The sequence below is a fragment of the Macrobrachium rosenbergii genome, chromosome 3 (genome assembly GCF_040412425.1).
Source record: "Macrobrachium rosenbergii isolate ZJJX-2024 chromosome 3, ASM4041242v1, whole genome shotgun sequence".
NCBI lineage: Eukaryota > Metazoa > Arthropoda > Malacostraca > Decapoda > Palaemonidae > Macrobrachium > Macrobrachium rosenbergii.
Genome location: NC_089743.1, coordinates 92,091,976 through 92,112,393, shown reverse-complemented (window position 1 = coordinate 92,112,393; position 20,418 = coordinate 92,091,976). Strand labels below are relative to the sequence as shown.

The following is a 20,418-nucleotide window of genomic DNA, read 5'->3' as shown; positions in this document are numbered from 1 at the left end:
CGCCATATTCAGAAAAACCAAAAGACCATAAACATTACATAGTTTAACACAACCACTTAAAATCTATTTATCTAGGTTTCATTGCATTCCTACATTCAGGGATTATGTACAATGCGTACCCATCAAACTCCAACAAAATAAACACATATAGCCAATTTAAGGAGAAATAAATTGGGATTTTAGAATATAGAACGGGTTTGATTTGTGTCAACTTGTTGCCTTGAGGTCTTTTTTTCCATTTATTAAAAGATAATGAATTCCTACGATAATAATCAATAAAAAGTTATCTCTTACCTGGTCCTAGTATCCCATTTCCTACTATAAATCAAGACAATGTTTAGTGAACACCCCAGCCTTGTTAAGTCACAATTCCAGGAAAGTATGAAATGAATAGTAGCATCTCGTGGGAGGCATCCACTATGCTCCTGGCATTTTTAAGCAAACTGTTTGGATTTATGCGTATGGATTCACTGTATGAAATTCTGCTCTTATTTCAGGGCAACACTTTCCACTCTAAACTTGGTAAGAGTAGAATCAATGGCTTCTATTTAACCAAACTTCTTCAGAAGACATTACTTTGGGCACCACTCTAAAGAACTTCTTAATTGTATGCCTCCTTGATCACATCAGACTTGATGGTCCCACAGATAACACGTGCACGGTCACAAATTCGAGAATCTTTCACATTCACATACACAACCTGAAGTCTCTACCTTCTTCCATGTTTCATGACTCATGCAACCTGCCACTTTACAAGAGGCTGGTTTGCCATTACTTAAAAGATGAAGTCTATCAGCACAAGTTTCTATTGTGACAAGACTTGTCTTGGGCAGCTTTGACCATCTTGGTTTCTTTACCATAAGATGAAGCCCTGAATATAATTGAATTCTTTTACCACAACCCTCATTCCATTAAAAGGGGCCTCAGTATTTAAAATCAGTTACAGGAGCTGTTCCCATGGATATTAAGCACTGCTATATAGGTGACTATAGACTAAGTACCTGTACTACATTACACAAAATTTTAAAATTTCCTGTTAAAAGGGATTTCAGTCCCTTCACAAAGCAAAGTTAGAAGTCTTTATAACATAAAAATAACACTTAATTGAGCAGTCCACATACAAACTTTCTAAAATCTACTTTAAATTACTTTGCCCCAAAAATAAACATTTAAAAACAAAAATCCACAAACTACAGTGTAAAATGCATAAACTTGAAGGGTGTAAAAGGTGAAAATGAAAGCAAAAGGAAATCAAATGGATGAAGCATGGGTAATTAAAAGCACTGAGAAAGGTCAAAATGCAGCTACAACAAAGACAATCTATGGTGACACAGCATCGTCATCATTTGATTCAGGACTAAAATACAGTAACGTTCAACCTAAATTCGTCAAGTCTTGACGTGAAATTCGTCTGCAGGTTTCATTAAACCCTACAAGCAAGAGATTCCCTACATAATGAGATCATACCTGGTTTGAAAGCCTAAAAGTAAGAGACTGGCGTACCGAAATAATCTGCAATAGATCTGAAGAGAGGCTTCACACACTACACCTACAACTGCGAGGGGGGGGATCTACAGCAACTACATTGTTAGCCAAACTTTTCTGTCCTCGATTCCTCACCTCTTTTGAGGCAACTTCCTCAAAGCGAGGCTGTGTCTCTTCATGGTGCTCTCCCTCTTCATTTTCCTCTTCCTCTCCCTCATCCTCATCCTCCTCCTCCTCACCATCATCATCATCGTCTTCATCATCCCCCTCTCCTCCCACAGGTTGCTAAAGTTCAATCAAATCACAACGTCAAGTCAACATGCAACAGAAATGGCCACATGCTTACAGAGGGAAGGTTAAAACAGACGATGTTATCCATAACACCACTTCCAATTCTATGTAAATAAAAATCTCATTATCAGAGGCTATTCTTCCAAAAAAAAAATTTTCAAAACCAGCAGTGTTTACTTTCTGTGAGACGACGTACGAAATTTCAAATGCCAACAGAGAGTCGAAAAAAGTCAGTCAAAACTTTCAAAAACCCCTTCGTAAAACATACCCAATTTTGCAAAAATAGCCTTGAGTTACCTTGGCACGTTTCTTTGTAACTGGTGTTATATATTCCAAAAGAAATGCATAATGACAACTGATTGTAAAACCCATCTGATAAACAAAATAAAAAGCCTAAGTAATTCAATCTAGATAATGAAATATGCACCTAATTGACTGTCCTCAAAAAAGTTTATTCATTTTTTTCCTGCCACTAAGAAAACTTTAGAACATACACAGCAACCCTTATGAAATTAGCATTTGGCTGTGAGTGCATGAAAGCATTTAACACAGCCAATTTAAAGTTAAAAAAAAACCACTAACATCTGGGTGGTGCCAGGTATTTAAAAACCTTCCAGGGAATAAACTATAGAATACAGGACATATCTACCAGCAAAGTGTCTGCTGATTGCACCAACTATGTTATATTGGCAACTCTGTATGCGTATTCTATCTAATAAGCTCAGCATTGCTGACTAAAGACCCACTTTTCTGGGTGCTTGATGTTCTACATTTACATAACAAGGTCACTTGATAAACCAATTAAAAGCTGTAAAAGAACAAAAAATCAGAGATAAAATCAATAAACTGGAAAAATCGGTGAACAGTCTTATACATGCAGTCATAGAGTAAAATCTTGCCACAAAGCAATGCAACACACACTATCGTTCCTAACATGCAAAGAATGCATATATTTGACTCTAATACAACAACTGTTATTTCATATACACTCCTCACAAAGAGCTCATAAAATGCTCAAAGAAAGCTTTGGTACAGATTGTATTTAAGTATCTACATGAAATAATCAAAATGAGCTCAAAGAATCTGCGAAAACACTTCTCACTGTAAACTCAATGATGTCTAACAATAGCAGAGCAGTCCAACTTACATGAAAAACCATGCCACCATTAGGTTTTCTTCTGTGACAAAAGGACCTGAACATATACATACTTACAAGGCAATTAAGACAATTTCAACATTGGCCACATGAGGAACAATATGACTGGATGATACTTTAAAGCCAGAAACAGTTATCAAAATTCAGACTGTACATCGAGGACAATAGTTCACCAAAGAGCTAACATGATTACAGTATTTTCATTAATTGTCGTACGCTGGGTCCAAATCAAAATGTTAATCCTTGTCAAACAAAGCACTCCATCATAAAACAACAGCAGCATGGCATTCCAGATGTGGCTTACTCCAGCCTGGAGCTATTTACAGAAGGAAAGGCTGACTGAAGACCAGGCTAAGGTCTAACATGTCAGTAACTTGCCTGACTGACAAACCAGTTACCTGGGAGGACTCCCTTCAACCATTACTGGGGTTCTGATGAATATGAAGGATGCAAATACTTGACAAATAAAAGCTCCACAAACAAGCAAATACTTGACAATAAAAGCCCCATAAACAGAAAGTCCACAATGTCAGAGTACTGAAGACAACGGTAATTTATGTACACCTATGGCCAAGATGGACCATTTCTTTTGCATTCCCTGAGCAAAACGAAAACTCTGCCTCTAACTGAAAAGTGACAGCAAGCAGAGATGTATCGTATTTATTGAACCAATCACAAATGTCCCTTTCAACCTCTTTGTCAGTTGTCCAACAAGATTACCAGTTCTCACTCCAACAGCAGCTGAAAATATCTAAAACTTGCAAACTTCCACCCATGGAAATTTATTAACTTATTGTGGGATGGTGAGAGTATGACAAAGATTCTTTGGTCATATTACAAATTATTCTCAGCAAATATAGCATGGAAGAAGGTTCTGCAAACCACTACAGACCAGCCTAGAAAAAAAAGAGTTAACAGTTAAGCCTGTCTTTCAGCACTCCCCACCTACTGAAGTGCAATAAAGCTTATCAGTTTGGCTTGTTCTATAGATGCAACAGACAATTTACCTTCCAAATCTGAGGGTTTGGAAATGTCCAAGGGTAAAACTGTGAATTCTTGCGTACGACTGTGGTAAAAACATTTATGTGGGGCTGAAAAAAATCTCTCCAACCTGCTATCTGCCAGCAAAATTGCACTTGCTAATTAAACAACTCACTCGGTCACAGAAAGGCTGCTTCAACATGTGACACAGACCTTTCACAAATGCAGCATAATGACAGGGACTTAACTGGTTTCTTGTTTACCCTCTGATGTTTGATGATCCTGAAACTGTAGTTGAAGTAAGATTTCCCTTAGGACCCTGCAGCATGAGTGTTGGAAGACATCTCAGAAAGTGACTGATTCTTTTAAAGCACAGAGACTAACAAGACCCAACTAACAAGTCCACCTCAAACAAAAAGAAACAACTGCTCAATTAAAAATAGACATGGGACTTCCTACAAAATGGCTTGATCTCAGCAATGACAACCTAACACCAATACAATAAATGACAAACCTATGATTATAGAATAAAAATATTCTAAGATCAAGGAAATTTTCAACAGGTTTAACCTGCTTATGTATCTAAGCTGGCTGGAATAACACAATGCAGTAAAAAAAAATAGCCCACTGCACATGACTATGACCAACAGCACCATAGCTGCTAATACAGTACCCATTACAGACCGTAAACAGAAAGTATTCTGGCAGTAATGGAATACATCATGATAAAAGAAACTGCCTTTAGAACGTTTAATTGGCAACCACATAAAAAACAAGCCTCTTTTCTGAAAACAAAAACAGCTGTGAATGTATTAAAGAATAACTGATATATTTAAAGAAAACTATAAACAAAAAACTTGGTAAACTTGTTCTTGGTTTTAACAGAATTATGAACCCAATCTAATCCACCTGGAATCTTCACTTAATTTACAAGAGTCCTGACATAATATCAATTTTTAAGCTCTACTCGTGAGTAGCAGTCTGCTTTTAAAAGTAATACTCCAACTTCCACATGCTTCATGCAATGTCAAAATGAACAGTGCATTGCTAGTGGAGTGCACTGAATATTTAAAGCCATAACCATAAAATGTGCAAGTTTCAACAGAGCTAAATGCACTGATGCGGGTCAACTTACTTTTTCATTTCCTAAATAGAATCGACTCCCCCAACAAACACAAAGTGACAGACTTACCCGTTGCAGGACGTTATCAGATCCTCTGGAGACTTCATTGTCATCCACAGATATATGGAATCGGCGACGGAATTCATTTCGAAATTCATTTTGAGCAGATTCTAACCGCTGATATCTCTCCTGCTCATTAGTTCCCTGTGAACTGTATGTTTTCAATTAGCCTTTTTTTCCTATACTAAGCACACAGAAGACTTGAGCAATAAACACTTCTTAATTCTGAATTATTACATCATTGCATGACACCAGTAACTTCTTCAACGAAAGATATTTTTAACTTCAACTAATGAGACAATTTGTAATTGAGTGGATTTGTTATTAACTTTAAAAAGGAGCACCCGACAACACAGTTGCCAAGTGGTTCCATTCCTGCCTACATAAAAATTTTGAAAGATGTGAAAGACTGACATTAGAAAATAATAAAATTTAGTTTCATCAGTATTAATCAATCACGTACTGCACTTTTCAAATGCTTTACTGCTGTTCTCAACAGAGAAAACAAGCCCTGAAGCCAGGCAAGATACAAATGCAGGCAATCCTCGGGTTACAACGGTCTCGACCTACAACGTTTCATGGTTATGACGTGGTCCCCACAAATGATGAAAAAATTCTTGCTCTTTATTTTTAGTTTTACTTTCATTACTTCACATTACAGTCACTACCCAACTTACGAGTGACTTACGTTCCGGACAGCCGTTTGTATCCAGAATTGTTCATAAGTTGGTTTTCAATATGTAGGCTAGTGCATAATTTTTGATGTTTACATTCCCAAGTTAACTTAGGAGTCATAGATGATACTATCTTCACTGTATTTTTAAATCATGCAGTATTATACACAATTACTTTGGACATTAGAAGGGTAAAAAGTAGAAAATGAAATTCTCATTCATGCGCAACATTCAAAATTTACTATTTTTTCCATGCTTTGAAAGTTATGACAAGGGAGGGAATTTCGCAGAAGCAGCACCTGACGTTAGAAGTTCCCGAAGGAAACTATGCACACTGCCATCTATTGAAAAAAATACATAACATTTTTTATGAGGATGGGAAATATAGAAATGGGAATTCATCGAAGAACGATTTAAATTGGAACACAATTTCAATTTGTGACCTTGTCTGTTTGTATCTCTAAAGGTTCGTAACATGAGTGTTCGTACGTAGGGTGGTGACTGTATTTTATGTTTATGTTCATGTGTTTTTCTTAATCCATATATGTCATAAAAATGTGTTCTGATGCCCTACATTAGCAGGGTGGGCGATGCAAGTGCTTATTTAGGCGCTCCGACTTACGTCGGAAATTGGATTACAACGCATCTTTAGGAACGTATCTCCATCATAACCCGAGGATCGCCTGTAATGTGGAAGTCTGGTTGCAGGCAAGAACTTGGTAGTTGCAAGAACATCTCACTGGATTCCAGCACTATTTAAAATAGGGGCTCCATTGCAGAAGCACTTGCAATACTGTATTTAAATTTTAACCAACCATCTTGTCTGAAGTTCAGGTGTGCACATATATATTCATGAAGTTTGTGGCACTTTTGTAGGTCCTTGAATAAATTTAATATTCTTATGTCGTTCTGCTTCACCCACTTTACCTCTGCCTGCTCCAGTAAACAGTACTGCATTCCCCTGTGTCACCTAATGCCCTGCTTGAAGTTCTAGCCAATGGAACATCAAGTGACTGGGACATTTTGTGAACACCAGGTATATACTACATACTATATAGGCAGTCCCCAGTTATCGGCAGGGGTTCTGTTCTGATGGTGTGACGATAACCGAAACCCACCGACAACCGAAAACCGGTGATTTTTGGTTATCAGCGCCTCTGTTAGGTATGTATCGGCGCCAATACCGAATTATTGGCACCGATAAGCAGAAATCTGCTACTTTCGGCACCAAAAATTGCCCGTTTTCGTCGCTAGACAAGAGCCATGAAACCAGATCGCCAATAACCAGGGACTGCCTGCACTAAACAAGCCTATTACTACACGTTATCTACCCTTTACCTTTACTAAATAGTCACAATCTTGTTGTAAATGTCATATAATTCACATTTGAATGTTATGATTTCTTAATCAAATCATTTTAATAATGACATACAATATCCAACATGACTAGCTACACAGCTCATGCATAGCTTAGGCCTTCCTAAGAATCAAAGTTAGCTTTGCCAAAATTTGTGAATCACCTGTGCTAAGCTACCTTCTTAGACAAAATGCATTTTGCTGATAAACCTCTTGAACAGAATGAGAAATGTAGGGAATATTTTAGTTTGGGTAGAAATACTATGGAATTACAGTTATCTACAAGATATCTTAAATAGTCAAATGTAGGCTACATATTTTCTTACATATCAGAGAGCCAGACCCCAAAAAAGTCTCTGGTTAGTTAAGGGGCTACTGGGTATTAATCTAAGTATTTGTATTGGAAATGCTTTTCCCTGATAATTATCCCCCTTCAATTTGGGAGCACCTCTCTTCAGAGCAAGATCAGGCACACTGAAGTCTCTTAAATAAGGACCGAGTGTTCCTTCCTCTCTCCATCCGACCTGATCAACACAACTAAGGAGATCTAAACACGTTACGATGTGAACTTTACAGCAAAAACTGACCAATGACAATTTGACCTGCCCAAACTTCCACTAACATTAATCATCTTTAATAAATAGTTTAACTTGACCACCTTGCCAAAAATCTTGGTTTTCCAAAGGGCTAGCCACAGGGGTCTGCTCTCCAGAAAATCACTAGATCTTATTTAGTACACTGAAAGTCATTGAAATACTGAAGATTGACAAAATTTGCTTCAATATGTTTCTTGGTGCTGTCCAGCAATCTCAACTTTCTGGGATTAAGCCATATTTGTTATTCATTAAATACCTACGAGTCAAATCAGTATGTCAAATTTTGAAGATGGGAAAATATTGCTTCATTGTGGAATTTAAAAAGATTTAGAAAAACCACAGTCCAACGCTGGGTTAAATTTCTTTAAGTCTGCTCTCATCAGAGTCATAGTTTAATAAATCCTGCCTTTTAAAAAAAAATGAGTTTTACCGATATTAAAGACTGTTAGTCAACAAATGCATCCTTTGCACCAGACTTCGGAAAAACACATCATAAGTAGCCACTTATGTACCATACCAAAAGATGAACGTGGATTTCTCCTCTACCCTGTCAGAACAATTCAAATTAACTTCGCACAACCAAGGGGTTCAGTATAGATGCCTCCTGACTTTTCTTCCCCAAAAGATGTATCAGGAAGTAAAGAACCAGAGCTCCATCTTGTTCAGGCCAAACACAATTTTCAGGGCATATGAGATTTCCACTGACACATGGCCCCAGTTTCAATATTCAGTTTCTCTGCTTTTTTTAAACATAACCTGGATGTTGAGAAATTATATGGGAGGCATGTGGGGATGCCAAACAGAACTTGAAAGGTTGCACCTCAGGGATATAATATGGAGTGGTTACACTCAAACACACTGGGTCCTTTGAAAGCCATTGGATGGATAGTCTCCATTTCTGGTATTCCTTCCATTTTCCACTATGAAACTCTCTCCAACACACCCACTAAACTTTTTTTCCTGGATATCATTCTTACTCGATACCATATTTTATTTAAAATATTGAACATCTTATGAGCCACCGAAAACAAAGTTTTTTTTGCTTAATATTAATAACAAGGGGTTTTCAAGCTCATCCTAAAAACTTTAATCAGATAATCTAGCAGCTTGAGCTTTCCCACGTGCTCTCTGATTTAGATTAATTGTAAGTAACAGGATTATTGTGAAACATGCGTGAACAATTCCAGCTGGCAGTCATTTTCTCAATTTTAAGAGGGAATGATGAGCCAGGGCCAGTATAGTGACCACAATAAAAAGCATATCATTTGTGCTGGTTTATAGGAAAAATGGAAATTTTCATGATATAATTATTTGAATACTTACCTACTGTTAAAGTTAGCTTATATCTTCACGCCATAAGGTGCAACCGGCAAGGAAAATAAAACAAAATGCTTGGCTAACCTGCTATGACTGTCACTGTAACCACCTGCTTCCCACTCAAGTGGTGCTGGAATGTCTACGTTCTTGTCAGAATTCTTCATGACCACCCACTCAGATGAGAGATTTGGAATGACTCTTACCTACCGTTTCAAGTTAGCCGACTACCACATTGAATGAGGATGGTGGGTTAGTGCAGCCAGAGAAACTATGTTCAGCCAAGCGAACTAAAAGCTTTTCAATGAAGGGAAAAAAGCTTTTCAACATTCCTGCCTGTTGTGCGATCCTTACTGGCTAGCACTGTCGCCAGACGTTGGAACCACAACACTGTGTAAGGTCCTCATAGTGAGACTTGTCAGAGGATCCTTACAGGGAAAAAAGGACTCTCGTAAAGCGCTAGTGACTCCTGTGCCTGGGTCAAAAGCCCATAACCGACAGTCCAAAGCTAAAGACAACTACCACCTTCATATATGAAGGTGTGTTCCTATACACCAAAGTGTACCTTCACACTCCCAAAATTCTATGGAGGGATTTCCTAACAACTAACACTAGGACAGAAAGCAAGGTTACTATCATATTTGGTTCAGGAGAAAGTGTCCCTGCAGCTAAATCTGAACATTTCGCAAATATGAGTCAACAACAGTTACATCTCCCCTGAGCTGAGTGACAACCTTCTCTAGCAAAAGGTTTTAAAGGAAATAAAATAGTGCTTACAGTACGGAAGCCATGAGAATTATTTAAAAAAAATGGGAAAAGCCCAGGAATTAACTCTTTGTGCATTGACTTAAGCATTCTTGAACATAGGAGTATTTGGTCTCCTAACACCACAGATAAATACTTAACTCCTCTTAAAGGTTTATGTCTGTCCAGGTAAACCCTTAAGAGTTCTAACTGGACATAAGACAGCTACTCCCTCCTTGTCTACTAAAGCAGTTAAATTCAGCACCGTCACAAATCTGGGAATGACTTCCACTTCTAATCTTTTCTCTAGGCAATGCAAGAAAAGAGAGGTTGCCACTGGAACAAACCCCACACACAAGAGGGAAGAAAATGACAATCTAAAGACGATGATGGCGAGGCGAAAAGCCAGAGAAGGTGACATGCCACGGAGCTGACAAACGTGAGTGCTAAACTACCAAATAACTCCTCCGGAGAACTTGTCAATTCAAACTGGAGAGATGGTAGAGATAGGTGGTGAAGGGCACAGATCATGGTTCCCTGTCCACGGAGAAGACCAACGGACCCGGTGCAGTCCAGAGGGCAGGCTACAGGCAGACACTGAGACTTCGGGACCTTCTCTCTCACAGAAGGAAACCAAAAAAAGTCGATCACTATGAGGGGGGGGTCTTTGCCCTTAATATATACGGTCAAATTTCTAACCATGATACAATAAAAGAAATATTTCTCAATTACCTAATATTTTTCTCCTGAACCACATAGGGAGCAAAAGAAGATGGAGCAGGAGTGAGAGAGGAATTAATCTAGGTTACCATGTAGGGTAATGGAGGTGTAGAAGCAACACCCGAAGACGAAAGGAGAAGACTGAGTAGGCTTGTGGTGTGCCCTAATGAATTGTCTGCATAATCCATTGGCCTCTAGTACCTTCAATACTGCACAAAACTTTCATCCTCTCACCAGATCACTCCTTACTATCTTCACATCAAGAAAACCACACTCGTGCCTTAACAGCTAGGCTAACACATACGTCACACACAAACAAAATATTCGGTTTCTTTAAACTCTTTCCTATACAGCCTAATGCTTCCATCTATGCTTGTAGTAGGTAACATAATGCAAAAAACCAAAAACAACCACAATACCATACAGGAGAAAATCACCCAGTTCATAGAAATTAATACTAACGCCAATTCACACCGTCTGCACAAGGACACGGCATAAAGAATTCTGACAATACCGTAAACATTCCAGCACCAGCTAGTGGGAAACAGGCGAATACAGACATAGTCCTAGCAAGTTAGCCAAGCATTATTTTGTTTTAGTTTGACTGTCAATCACACCTAATGGCACGAAGATATAAGCTAACTTTAACAGTAGGTAAGATTCATTCCAAATAATCTAATTTTGTTTTTTAATAGGTTTAAGAGGTATTTTGATTTCATGGGTTTGCATTTCCCAGCCTGCCTAATTACCAAGACCAACAAAAATTTGTGTGCACTGTACTTACTATGAGACCAAAAAGTCTAATGCAATAATAAATTTTTCTTGTTCAAGTTGTTAACTAGAAATATTAATGGCAGTACTTTACAAAGCAAGGAAAATCTGATGATGCAGTATTTCAATAACTGCAAAATCATCAACTAAAGGATGCAAGGCATTTATAAGAATTTCATATGACACACATGGCAGTTATAGTAAAAATACAGCATGACTTTAAAGCAACTGTTCTGGTAATTTAATTTTGCACTCTCCATTGCATTACTAAAAACACCCGCTTTTCTACTACACTTGTTATTGGCATGGATAAGAAAGCACAAACATTCAAACTACAGGCAGTTCTCGGTTATCGGCGGGGTTCTGTTCTGGGGATGTGATGATAACCAAAATCGCCACTAACCGAAAATCGGCGATTTCTGGCGCTTTTTCGGCGATTTTCGGGCTTATCGGCGCCAACTGCGCCGATTTTCGTTTATCAGCACCTCTGTTAGGTATATACTGGCACCAATACCCAATTATCGGCGCCGATAAGCGGAAATCGGCAATTTTCGGCGCCAAAAATTGCCAATTTTCTTCGCTAGACAAGCCCCATAAAACCAGATCGCCATTAACCAAGCCCGCCGCTAACCGGGGACTGCCTGTACTAGTAATTCCATGAAACCTACCTAGTAGGGCGCTCCCACTGAGTAGTTCGAGCATTATGGTTAACATAGTATGTTCGGCCATTTGCGTCCTGTCGTTCTTCCCAACCATCCGGAAGTGGACTCTGACCATCATTAGGCACTAACACTGGCTGCTGAATAAATTTCTTGTTAATGTGGTACATTAATCTTATTTTTGCTACGTCTATGTCATCTCTAGTTGGAGTAGTGTCTCCTGTTGTTGGTATTATTAAAAAAGAAGTTTATTTTCATAAAAGTAAAACAACTTTCCTAACAAGACTTAACTTTTCTTTAAAATAAATAACAAACTTTTCAGCAGTTTCACTTTTACTAAAATAACAACCCGAGCACAAGGCTCATCCTTTAAGAAGTTTGCCTCACCTGTGCAGGAGCTTCTTCATGCCCTGTGCTGTTGTCAATACTGACAACCTCCCAGCCAGCTTCTTCAGGAGTCTGTTCACCCGATGCTCCACTACCAGTCGAGCCTCCCTCTTCAGTTATGTAAGCTAAATATAGTTGCAGGTGGCCCTTAACACGAGATCGAGAGCTAAAATGGAAAGCCCTAATTCAAGATAAAAAGTCAAAAAGGTTTTGAGAGACAGAAAGGTTACAGATAAAAACTTCCTTATTCAGCTGCAAAAGCGGAAAGAAAACCTGAGCAACAGGTCCTTCAAGCATCCTGTTCCTTGGAACAAAACCAAATTAAAAACAGCTATTCCTAAAGGTATATCCACTACTTTTGATCCACCAAGGAACTGAATTCTGCTGGGCAACCTTTTGATCTGCATAAAAAACACCTCTGAAATGTTTAACATTTTGTTTATATGATACCCATAGGTCACATTGTAAATGATCACCGTGTCTACAGTATTTATACACCAGCCTACACCACCTTTACACTTTCAACTCTACATATGTTTGTTTCCAATGGATTCTAGAAAAATTCTATAGGGATAACTTTCATGATCTATAATTATCTACTAACTACTTGGAACCTGAATGGATGCTATATATAAGAAATATATCATTCTCACAACAATGTCATTAATATTATTGATGATTACTTTTGTATGATCCAACCCTATCAAACAGTTCACCTTTCCATACTGAGTATTAAAACCTGCTGTCTTCTCTTATCACTGCCTCTGCCAGTTACCAATCAACAGATGCATAAACTGATAGAGAATTTGGCAGGGTTTCAAACTGAGGCCACAGAATCATTAAAAGTTCTTCCTTCACCAGCAAAATTACGCCAACGCCAATTATGTTCAATGGCCACATATTTCAACTATAGCATCGCAGAGGAACCAAGAAAACCTCAAAGTGATGCACTTAAGCTAAAGTTTCATTAAACAATCCTCTAAGTCAGCAATCTCAAATCTATGCCAAGACCCTTACATTTTTTAATCATATTAATTTCTGATACAGAACAAGGTGATTATAAGGCCATTTACTCAAAAACCTAGCAATATCAGATATGCCTCTTGTTATTAATTATAAAGCCATTTGCTCAAAAAACCTAGCAATATCAGATATGCCTGTCTGAGAAGCTAAACTGAGGGAAACTCATGCTACCATGAGACTCGAGATTTCTCACCTTCGAGGTTCTAGACGATAATGTTTATGTGGAGGTTGTCTCCCCTCTACCTCTCGTGGCAAATTGATTAGAGGCACCTGCACGAGACCTAAGAAATCATCCCTCGTCAAACGATTCTCATCAAACACTTCCAAGACAAGCTTGTGATCTGAGGGTTTAACCTGAAATTGTAAAACACAAACACTACAGTATATATCTTCTAGGACCAAACAACAAAGAGTCAGAAGAACTTGAGTGACAGTCTACGAACACTTATCCATTCATTTGAATTTCTCATCCAGCTGCGCCTCTTTTACTTTGTTCTAATTCTTCTCTTTAAGTTGAAAGCAAATCCCTCAGTCTCAAAGTGTGACTCAGTGTTCACATTAAGCTACATTAAAACTATAACATAATCTTGCCTAACATTAGACAATTTCTTTAGCACTACAGAGCTTGTCAAACTATACTTACTCTGAATATAAATTCTTCATCCCATCTTGGATTTAAAGTCTGAAAAAAATAAGAGTAAAAATTAAAATACAATGCTTACATATGAGTAAAATTCTCACATAATCTAGTATTCTGGTATTGAAAGTTACCAATAGGATAGTATTACAGCAAACTGTATTTGTACAAAAATATATACTTGCATATAAAAAATCATAAATCAACTTACCTTCTTTTTAGTTTTTGTATGAACACAGTCAACAACATTATCTTCTTCCCCATTGCTATTTATATTTACTAATTCAATTTTAACATAAGGATCACTGAAAAGATAAAAAAAAAAAAGTCAATTTTTACAGTAAATTGTATTTTTCCTAACTATACAAACCTGAGGTCTTTTGCATCAGGAATTACTTACAGCGAAGCTGGAAATGGCCGTTAAAACTCTTGAACAAAGTGGTTAAGCAGTAACTACAGTCTGGTGGGCTGAAGTCCCACCTGCCTGAATACAAACATTCCAAATTCCCTTTCAGCCCAGGATTCAGACTGAGGGATGGCATGAGGTGGGCATAAATATAATGTAAAGGACCTCAGGTTTGTATAATTAGGGAAAATACAATTAACTTAAAAAAATTGTGATTTGTTCCTATATGATATACAAACTATCGGTCGTTTACATTAGGAAGACTCACTTGTCGGAGGGAGGAATCTGAGTGAGTCTCTGAACTGACTGGAGTTCGCCATACCTGGGCTACTCCTCCTGGTCCAAAGAGCGGGGAGGAGTACCGTGCCTCTGACATATTGATCGGCGTATAGGAACTGCGAGATCAGTTGTCAGACTTCTGGACCTTTTCGAATGAGTGAGGAATCATAACTCATACAAAAATAGGCTAGGAAGAATCTTAAGAGTTGGAGGCAGTGAGGCAAAAACCAGAAAAGGGTTGTCTTATTGCCTGAGTCTCCTGGGATTACTTCTATGATCCTAAGAAAGAAAAGTAGAACAGGTGCTCGATGTGTGAGCTTACCACATCAGACGTCAGTTCCAGCAACTGTCGGTTCGAGTCCCATTCCCAAAGGAAGAGAAGCAGGGGGACGAGGAAGGAGGAGGAGGAGGAGCAGCAAGTCACTCTCGTAATCCCTCTCACTTCCAGAACTGTACACCTTAGGTGAAATGCTACCTGTCCTCTCAAAGGAGCCAGGTATGAAAAAACAACTTGTTGAGCAGCCACCACAGGTCCAAGGAAAGGGGGTCCCAAGGACTCGTGGGCAAAAACCCAAAGGTAGAAAGACATAAATGTGGTCTGATGAGACCACATCTCTGCTTTCAGACCAACAGAAACTTTCGGAAACCAAGGGATGGACCAAGCCATTGACTTTGTGAGCTCTAGTACGGAGTGTACAGGTGTCGTCAACGTCAGCTGCAGAGTACACCCTTCTGATCATCTCACACGGCCAGAAAGAAAGACGTGTCCTTGGACACTTCTTTCTTGGGCGAGTTAGTACTAGCGCAAAGTCGTTGACATCCATTAGAGATATCGAGTCTTCTTTGGAAAGTACCACAGCACCCTAACTGGGCAAAGCAGCGACTGATCTGGATCATCGACTACAAAGTCCAATGGGGAGGGGATTATGAAGAACTCTAACTTGGCAACAGGTGCCAATGGGTTCGGAGTTCACAACGACATCCGAGATGGAGTTGCTACTGGTCCCCACCCCATGAATGCTCACAGCAAAGAAGGTCCATGAAGATCGTCTGTCCTCTTCTCCAATGCTGGAGTGAGACAAGAGATGGTCTTGAGAGTCGGATCTCTGTCTGATGACTCTCGCAAGGTTGCGTGTGGAGCACTAGACGAACCCTAAATGAGAGTCACATGCCGCCTAGGGGCCTGAGGTCCCTGGGAGAGCAAGACCGATCGAAGCTTCTCATCAGCAGCTAAATCTCGACTGTGGAGAAAAGGGCTACTTTCAGGTGAAAGACTAGGCCAAATGTGGAACTAAATCTTCACAAACTGAACCGAAGAGAAGCAACTCTCAGCGAAGATGATGAGGAAGTCCGCAACCTGCTGAAGAGCGGATCTGACCAGAGAAAAAGTCCCGTCAACAACACCAACCAGCGAAAATGGTTCCAATCCCTGGGTACTGCTGTAGAGGATTGATAGAGATATCCAGCTATCTCCGTTGCCACTCACCAAGAAGCCTACACTTGCAAGGGATGCCGGATAGTCTCTAGTCATGAAGGGGCAGGGATTGTACTGCCTGAGGAACCACGCCACGTGTCACTGACACAGAAGGTCGGGTCAGGGAGGAACTCTTCTCAGTGCCCCAGAAGCACAGCTAGCAGGACGGGCAAAAGGCGAAGTCTTCCAGCATTCACCTAAATTTGGGGCGAACGACACTTTGCTGAACATCCTGCGAATTAGACAAATATGAAGGGAAGATGAAAACGTTGAGGTTGTCCCACAGTGTCAGCATGCATCACCGTAGCGGCCCGTGGGTCTGATATGATGGAGCAGAAGACCTGCAGACTTCTGTTGTGCCGGGCGGCTAACAGAAAGATGATAAGGATCCCTCAAGTCGAGCAACCTCTCGGTGAAGAATTGGGTGAAGGGAGCTCTCTGTCCCAGTCATTCGATGCCAGAGGCTGACCTTGCCTGCCTATACATCCCATTACCTGGAATGTGTCTGGCTGACAGCTCTACAGAGTGCACCACTGTTCACTCAAGCACCTGCAAAGTCAACTGAAGCAACAGGAGGGAAACAATACCCTTGTTTGTTGACATATGCCACTATTGTGGTGTTGTTCCTAACAACACCACAGAGTCCTCCAAAAACTGATCCTGAAACTCTTGGGGGGCCAGGAACGTATCATCTCAGTCACACGCCTCGAAGACAATGGTCTTACAGGTGTGCGCCTATTCCCCAATTGGTGTACCTGAGAACAGAAGCACGTGGCGAGGAGAATATGCAGGCATATTCAGAGGTTCCGGTTAATCAAGTACCAGCATAAATCCTCCCTCACCCTTCGAGAGAGGAAAGGATTAAGAAATGGAAGCAGACCTCCTTCATTCTCCATGAGGAGAATTGAGGGCGAAGCTGCCCCTGAGAAGACAGCTTCTGCAGCGATGACAGGACACCGACGACGACTACCTCTAGCCGGGCTGGCTGCTCCCGAAGTTGGGAACACAGGAGAGAAGAAATGGAAGTTCAATGATAGATGGCCGAGACCCGGAGAAAAACAGATACTTCTCCTGAAGGATATCCACTATCGGGCCTCGGCTATGTTGCTGTCATATAGTCCAATGACTTGACAGTCATTCCTTCAAGACACCAGCAGAAGAACGCTGTTCCCAGTGTTCCCCCTTCCCCTCCTCCCTCTGACCTCTTCCCAATTGGAAAGAGGGTTGAAAGAGACACATGTGCGCACTTTCTAAGAAGAGAATGAAGATGGCTGGGTGTTCTGTGAGCACCCTTTGAAGCCTGAAACTTCTTAGGGGCTGAGGAAGGGCTAGCCTGCCATTGTCTGGACAGCAAGGGAGTTGCCATGGCACGTTCCTTGACTACTGCGGTATCTACCTACTCTATGTGAAAGAGGGAGGAAGAACTGTGTAAAGGTCCGTTCTTGTGGGAATGTGACAACTAGGAACTTACAATACTGGAGATTGGAATCAGAACAGTGTCCTCCTCTTAGCACCAGAATTGCCCACACATTGCTGTCTGGTGCTGGGTAGGCAAACCCACCCCCAGACTGGAACAGTCTCTAGAAGGCAGAGTCCTCTTCAGGAATGATCGCATCCGAGGAAGCAAAGCCTTCAAAAAGTGAAGGATCACAGATGACAACAGCACAGAGGAAGGAGGGAGTTAACCTGAAAGGAGAGAAAGTTCACTTGAGCTGAGTCTCCTGAAGGAAGGAGAACCTCGACAGCATTTGGTTCACTGAAGCAAGTGAGCCTAGCTGGTCATGTTAACGCGATCAGGGGCTGGGCGAGCAAGCCAAACTGCACAAGCCGAGCCGATCACGTAAACGCAATCAGGGGCCAGGCAAGCAAGCTGAGCTGAGCGAGCTGAGCCAGTCTCATAACATGATCAGGGGCTGGGCGAGCAGGCCAAGCAAGCAGGGCCGAGCCGAGCAGAGCCGAGAAAGCCAGGCCGTGAACTAGCGTTGTCCTCAAGACATGCTTTAATCTCCTTCTAAGCCAAAGCCCCTCGAGAAGAAGGTTTAAAGGCGATTCTTGTTTGCTAACCCAAGTGCTCGAACCCAAGAGTCCGAGACACAAGTTTCGGAACTGACCGAGCATTCAAAACGAAGCAGGCAGGGAGTGTCGAAACACCTGAATGTTTTAACAATTCACTCATCCTGTGCCTAAACCAGACAGGAGACCGAACTCCCTAGTACTGGTTTGGGAAGTGCCTAAGATTCTACAGAATCCCGGACACTTAACGACTTGATAGTCGAGCACTCGTGTCCCCAAGGACTCTGAGCACTCGGCAAGACTCCAGAATCTCGTAAGAACGATCATAGGAAGTAAGCCCCTCTCACCTCCCGAAGAAACTGAGAAGGGACAGGCACAGAACCAGTCTTAGACGCAGACTTCTAAGAACTGGAATCGAGAATGCAGCCTCGAAAGGTCGCACACTCGAGGCCCCCGAGACACAAGACCCAATGTGGAATGCAAATCAGTTCCCGACCCCAAGGGCTGGGAAGAGCCAAACGAGAGAACGCACTGGCTCTCTGAAGAGATGTGGTACCTCAAAAGTCCCGTAGGACCTCTGATGGGAACCTCCTCCTTGTCTCTCCAGGCGCTTGAACCCTCAGGACCAAGACCCCAGGCAACGAACCTGACCGAGCACTGTTTCAGAACTGACCAAGCACTCAAAACTCAGTACTGGGAGGAAGAGCCGAGACACTTGCATGTCTTGGTTCATTCTCTTGCCCTGTGCCTGAACCAGGACAGTGAGAGGTCTCTCCGACACCGGTTCAGGATGCATGAGACTCCGAAGATTCTTGACACTCAGAGTGACTCAACAAGGTCAAACACCTGACACAGCACCCGTCTAGGAGCAGAACCCCTAGAACAGTGACAGGAGCGCAAACCAAAGTCTGCGCATCCACAACTCCTGAAACACAAGACCATGGGGTAAGTGATTTGGTTCCCAAGCCGACGAGAGATCCCACTGCCCCTCCATGAAGGGAGGCAGCCCCTTAGAAGCCCCATGGTGGAACTTCTTAGGGAAAAGAGAGGTAGTCTTCCTCTTCTTCAGCTGACAAGCCTCAGAAGAAGGGGAGAAGGCAGCAGAAGAAGACGAAGTCAGACATAAAGTTGAGGACGACTACATCTCACAGGAACTCTTCCTCAATCTCTTCTCCAACTTCATCTACAGGATGGTGGTCAGGAAGCACAGGAACCGCTGCGGCAGCTAAATCAGGAAGGCTTCCAACAGGAGCGACCCAGGCAACAGGAACACCAGGAGATGCAACAGCAGTGACCAGGCCAGCTGAGGCAGGAGGCACGATAGAAGTGGCCCAGCTGGCAGGAACTTCAAGAATGTCAGCAGTGGTGACAGGAGCAACCAGGCAGCTGGGGCAGGAGGCACAGCAGGAGCAGCATGTTGACTGGCCGCCATGGCAACAGGAGCAAAAAGACAGGATGCACAGCAGGAGCATAAGGGACCACAGGTATGACAGGAGGCAGTGGCGCAGCATACAGGAGTGCCAGATAATGAACAGCAACTGGTCCCCCTTGTCAGGGAACAGTGTTGACACCAACGCGGGGATCTAGCCATTAACGTCACCATGGTTGTTGTCAAAGTATCCACTGTTTGAGAGCAGCCTTCCTGTCACAGGGAAACTTCAGATGCGCCTACGATGTCAACCTGGAGAAAAAACAAAACAGAACTCCGAGAGGAACTGCCCTACGAAGTAAGGGGAGGCCACTGAGAAGAGGCCACCCGACCCCCCACAAGCCAATCTTTGCTCGCTCATCTCCCGGAGAGACAGAAGGAGGGAAGCTACCAAGGAGTGAAGGGGCAGTCACCAAGGGTGCCATCAGAGGCAAATGAGCTTCTGACGACGCCCAGCCAACACGGCCCCCCACTCGCGATAAGGGTTCTCCCAGCAAAACCGCCACAGCGCTGGCAGCGAAGAGCAACACAAGCACAAGACAGAACAGGTTACAGTCACGCCCCTGAAGAAGAAGCGGAGGGTGTGAGGTCCAAATGATAGGGGAGCGAAACTGTTACACCCCTGGCAGCCGACCCCAAGAAACAAGCTGGGGAAAGATGGCCTTACTGCAAGGCTATCAAAATCGTGGGTTGGTATATTAAACAATATCAAACACACAAAATATGCACAATAACAACACAAAGGATCCCACCGGAAAAGAGGAGCTTGATGGCAATCAGGCAGAGAGCTCCAAAAACACCTCTGCACAGCATGAGGGCCGAAAGCAAATTGGAATGTTT

The 20,418-nt window shown here is 41.7% G+C and overlaps 1 protein-coding gene across 12 annotated transcripts in view; it reads right to left on the bottom strand.

Moving 5' to 3' along the window:
• Positions 1-20,418, bottom strand: part of Nedd4 (E3 ubiquitin-protein ligase Nedd4) — an 87,173-nt gene that overhangs the window by 55,433 nt on the left and 11,322 nt on the right. For 2 of the 12 annotated variants that reach the window (XM_067085682.1, XM_067085635.1), the window contains exons 3-9: positions 14,189-14,282; positions 13,984-14,022; positions 13,534-13,694; positions 12,318-12,498; positions 11,940-12,070; positions 5,106-5,247; positions 1,621-1,770 (exon numbers count right to left, since the gene is read on the bottom strand). In XM_067085682.1, coding sequence (XP_066941783.1) covers positions 1,621-1,770; positions 5,106-5,247; positions 11,940-12,070; positions 12,318-12,498; positions 13,534-13,694; positions 13,984-14,022; positions 14,189-14,282 — 898 coding nt within the window. The remainder of the gene's footprint in view (positions 1-1,620; positions 1,771-5,105; positions 5,248-11,939; positions 12,071-12,317; positions 12,499-13,533; positions 13,695-13,983; positions 14,023-14,188; positions 14,283-20,418) is intronic. The other 10 variants (XM_067085644.1, XM_067085625.1, XM_067085670.1 and 7 more) reach the window with 7 other exon arrangements.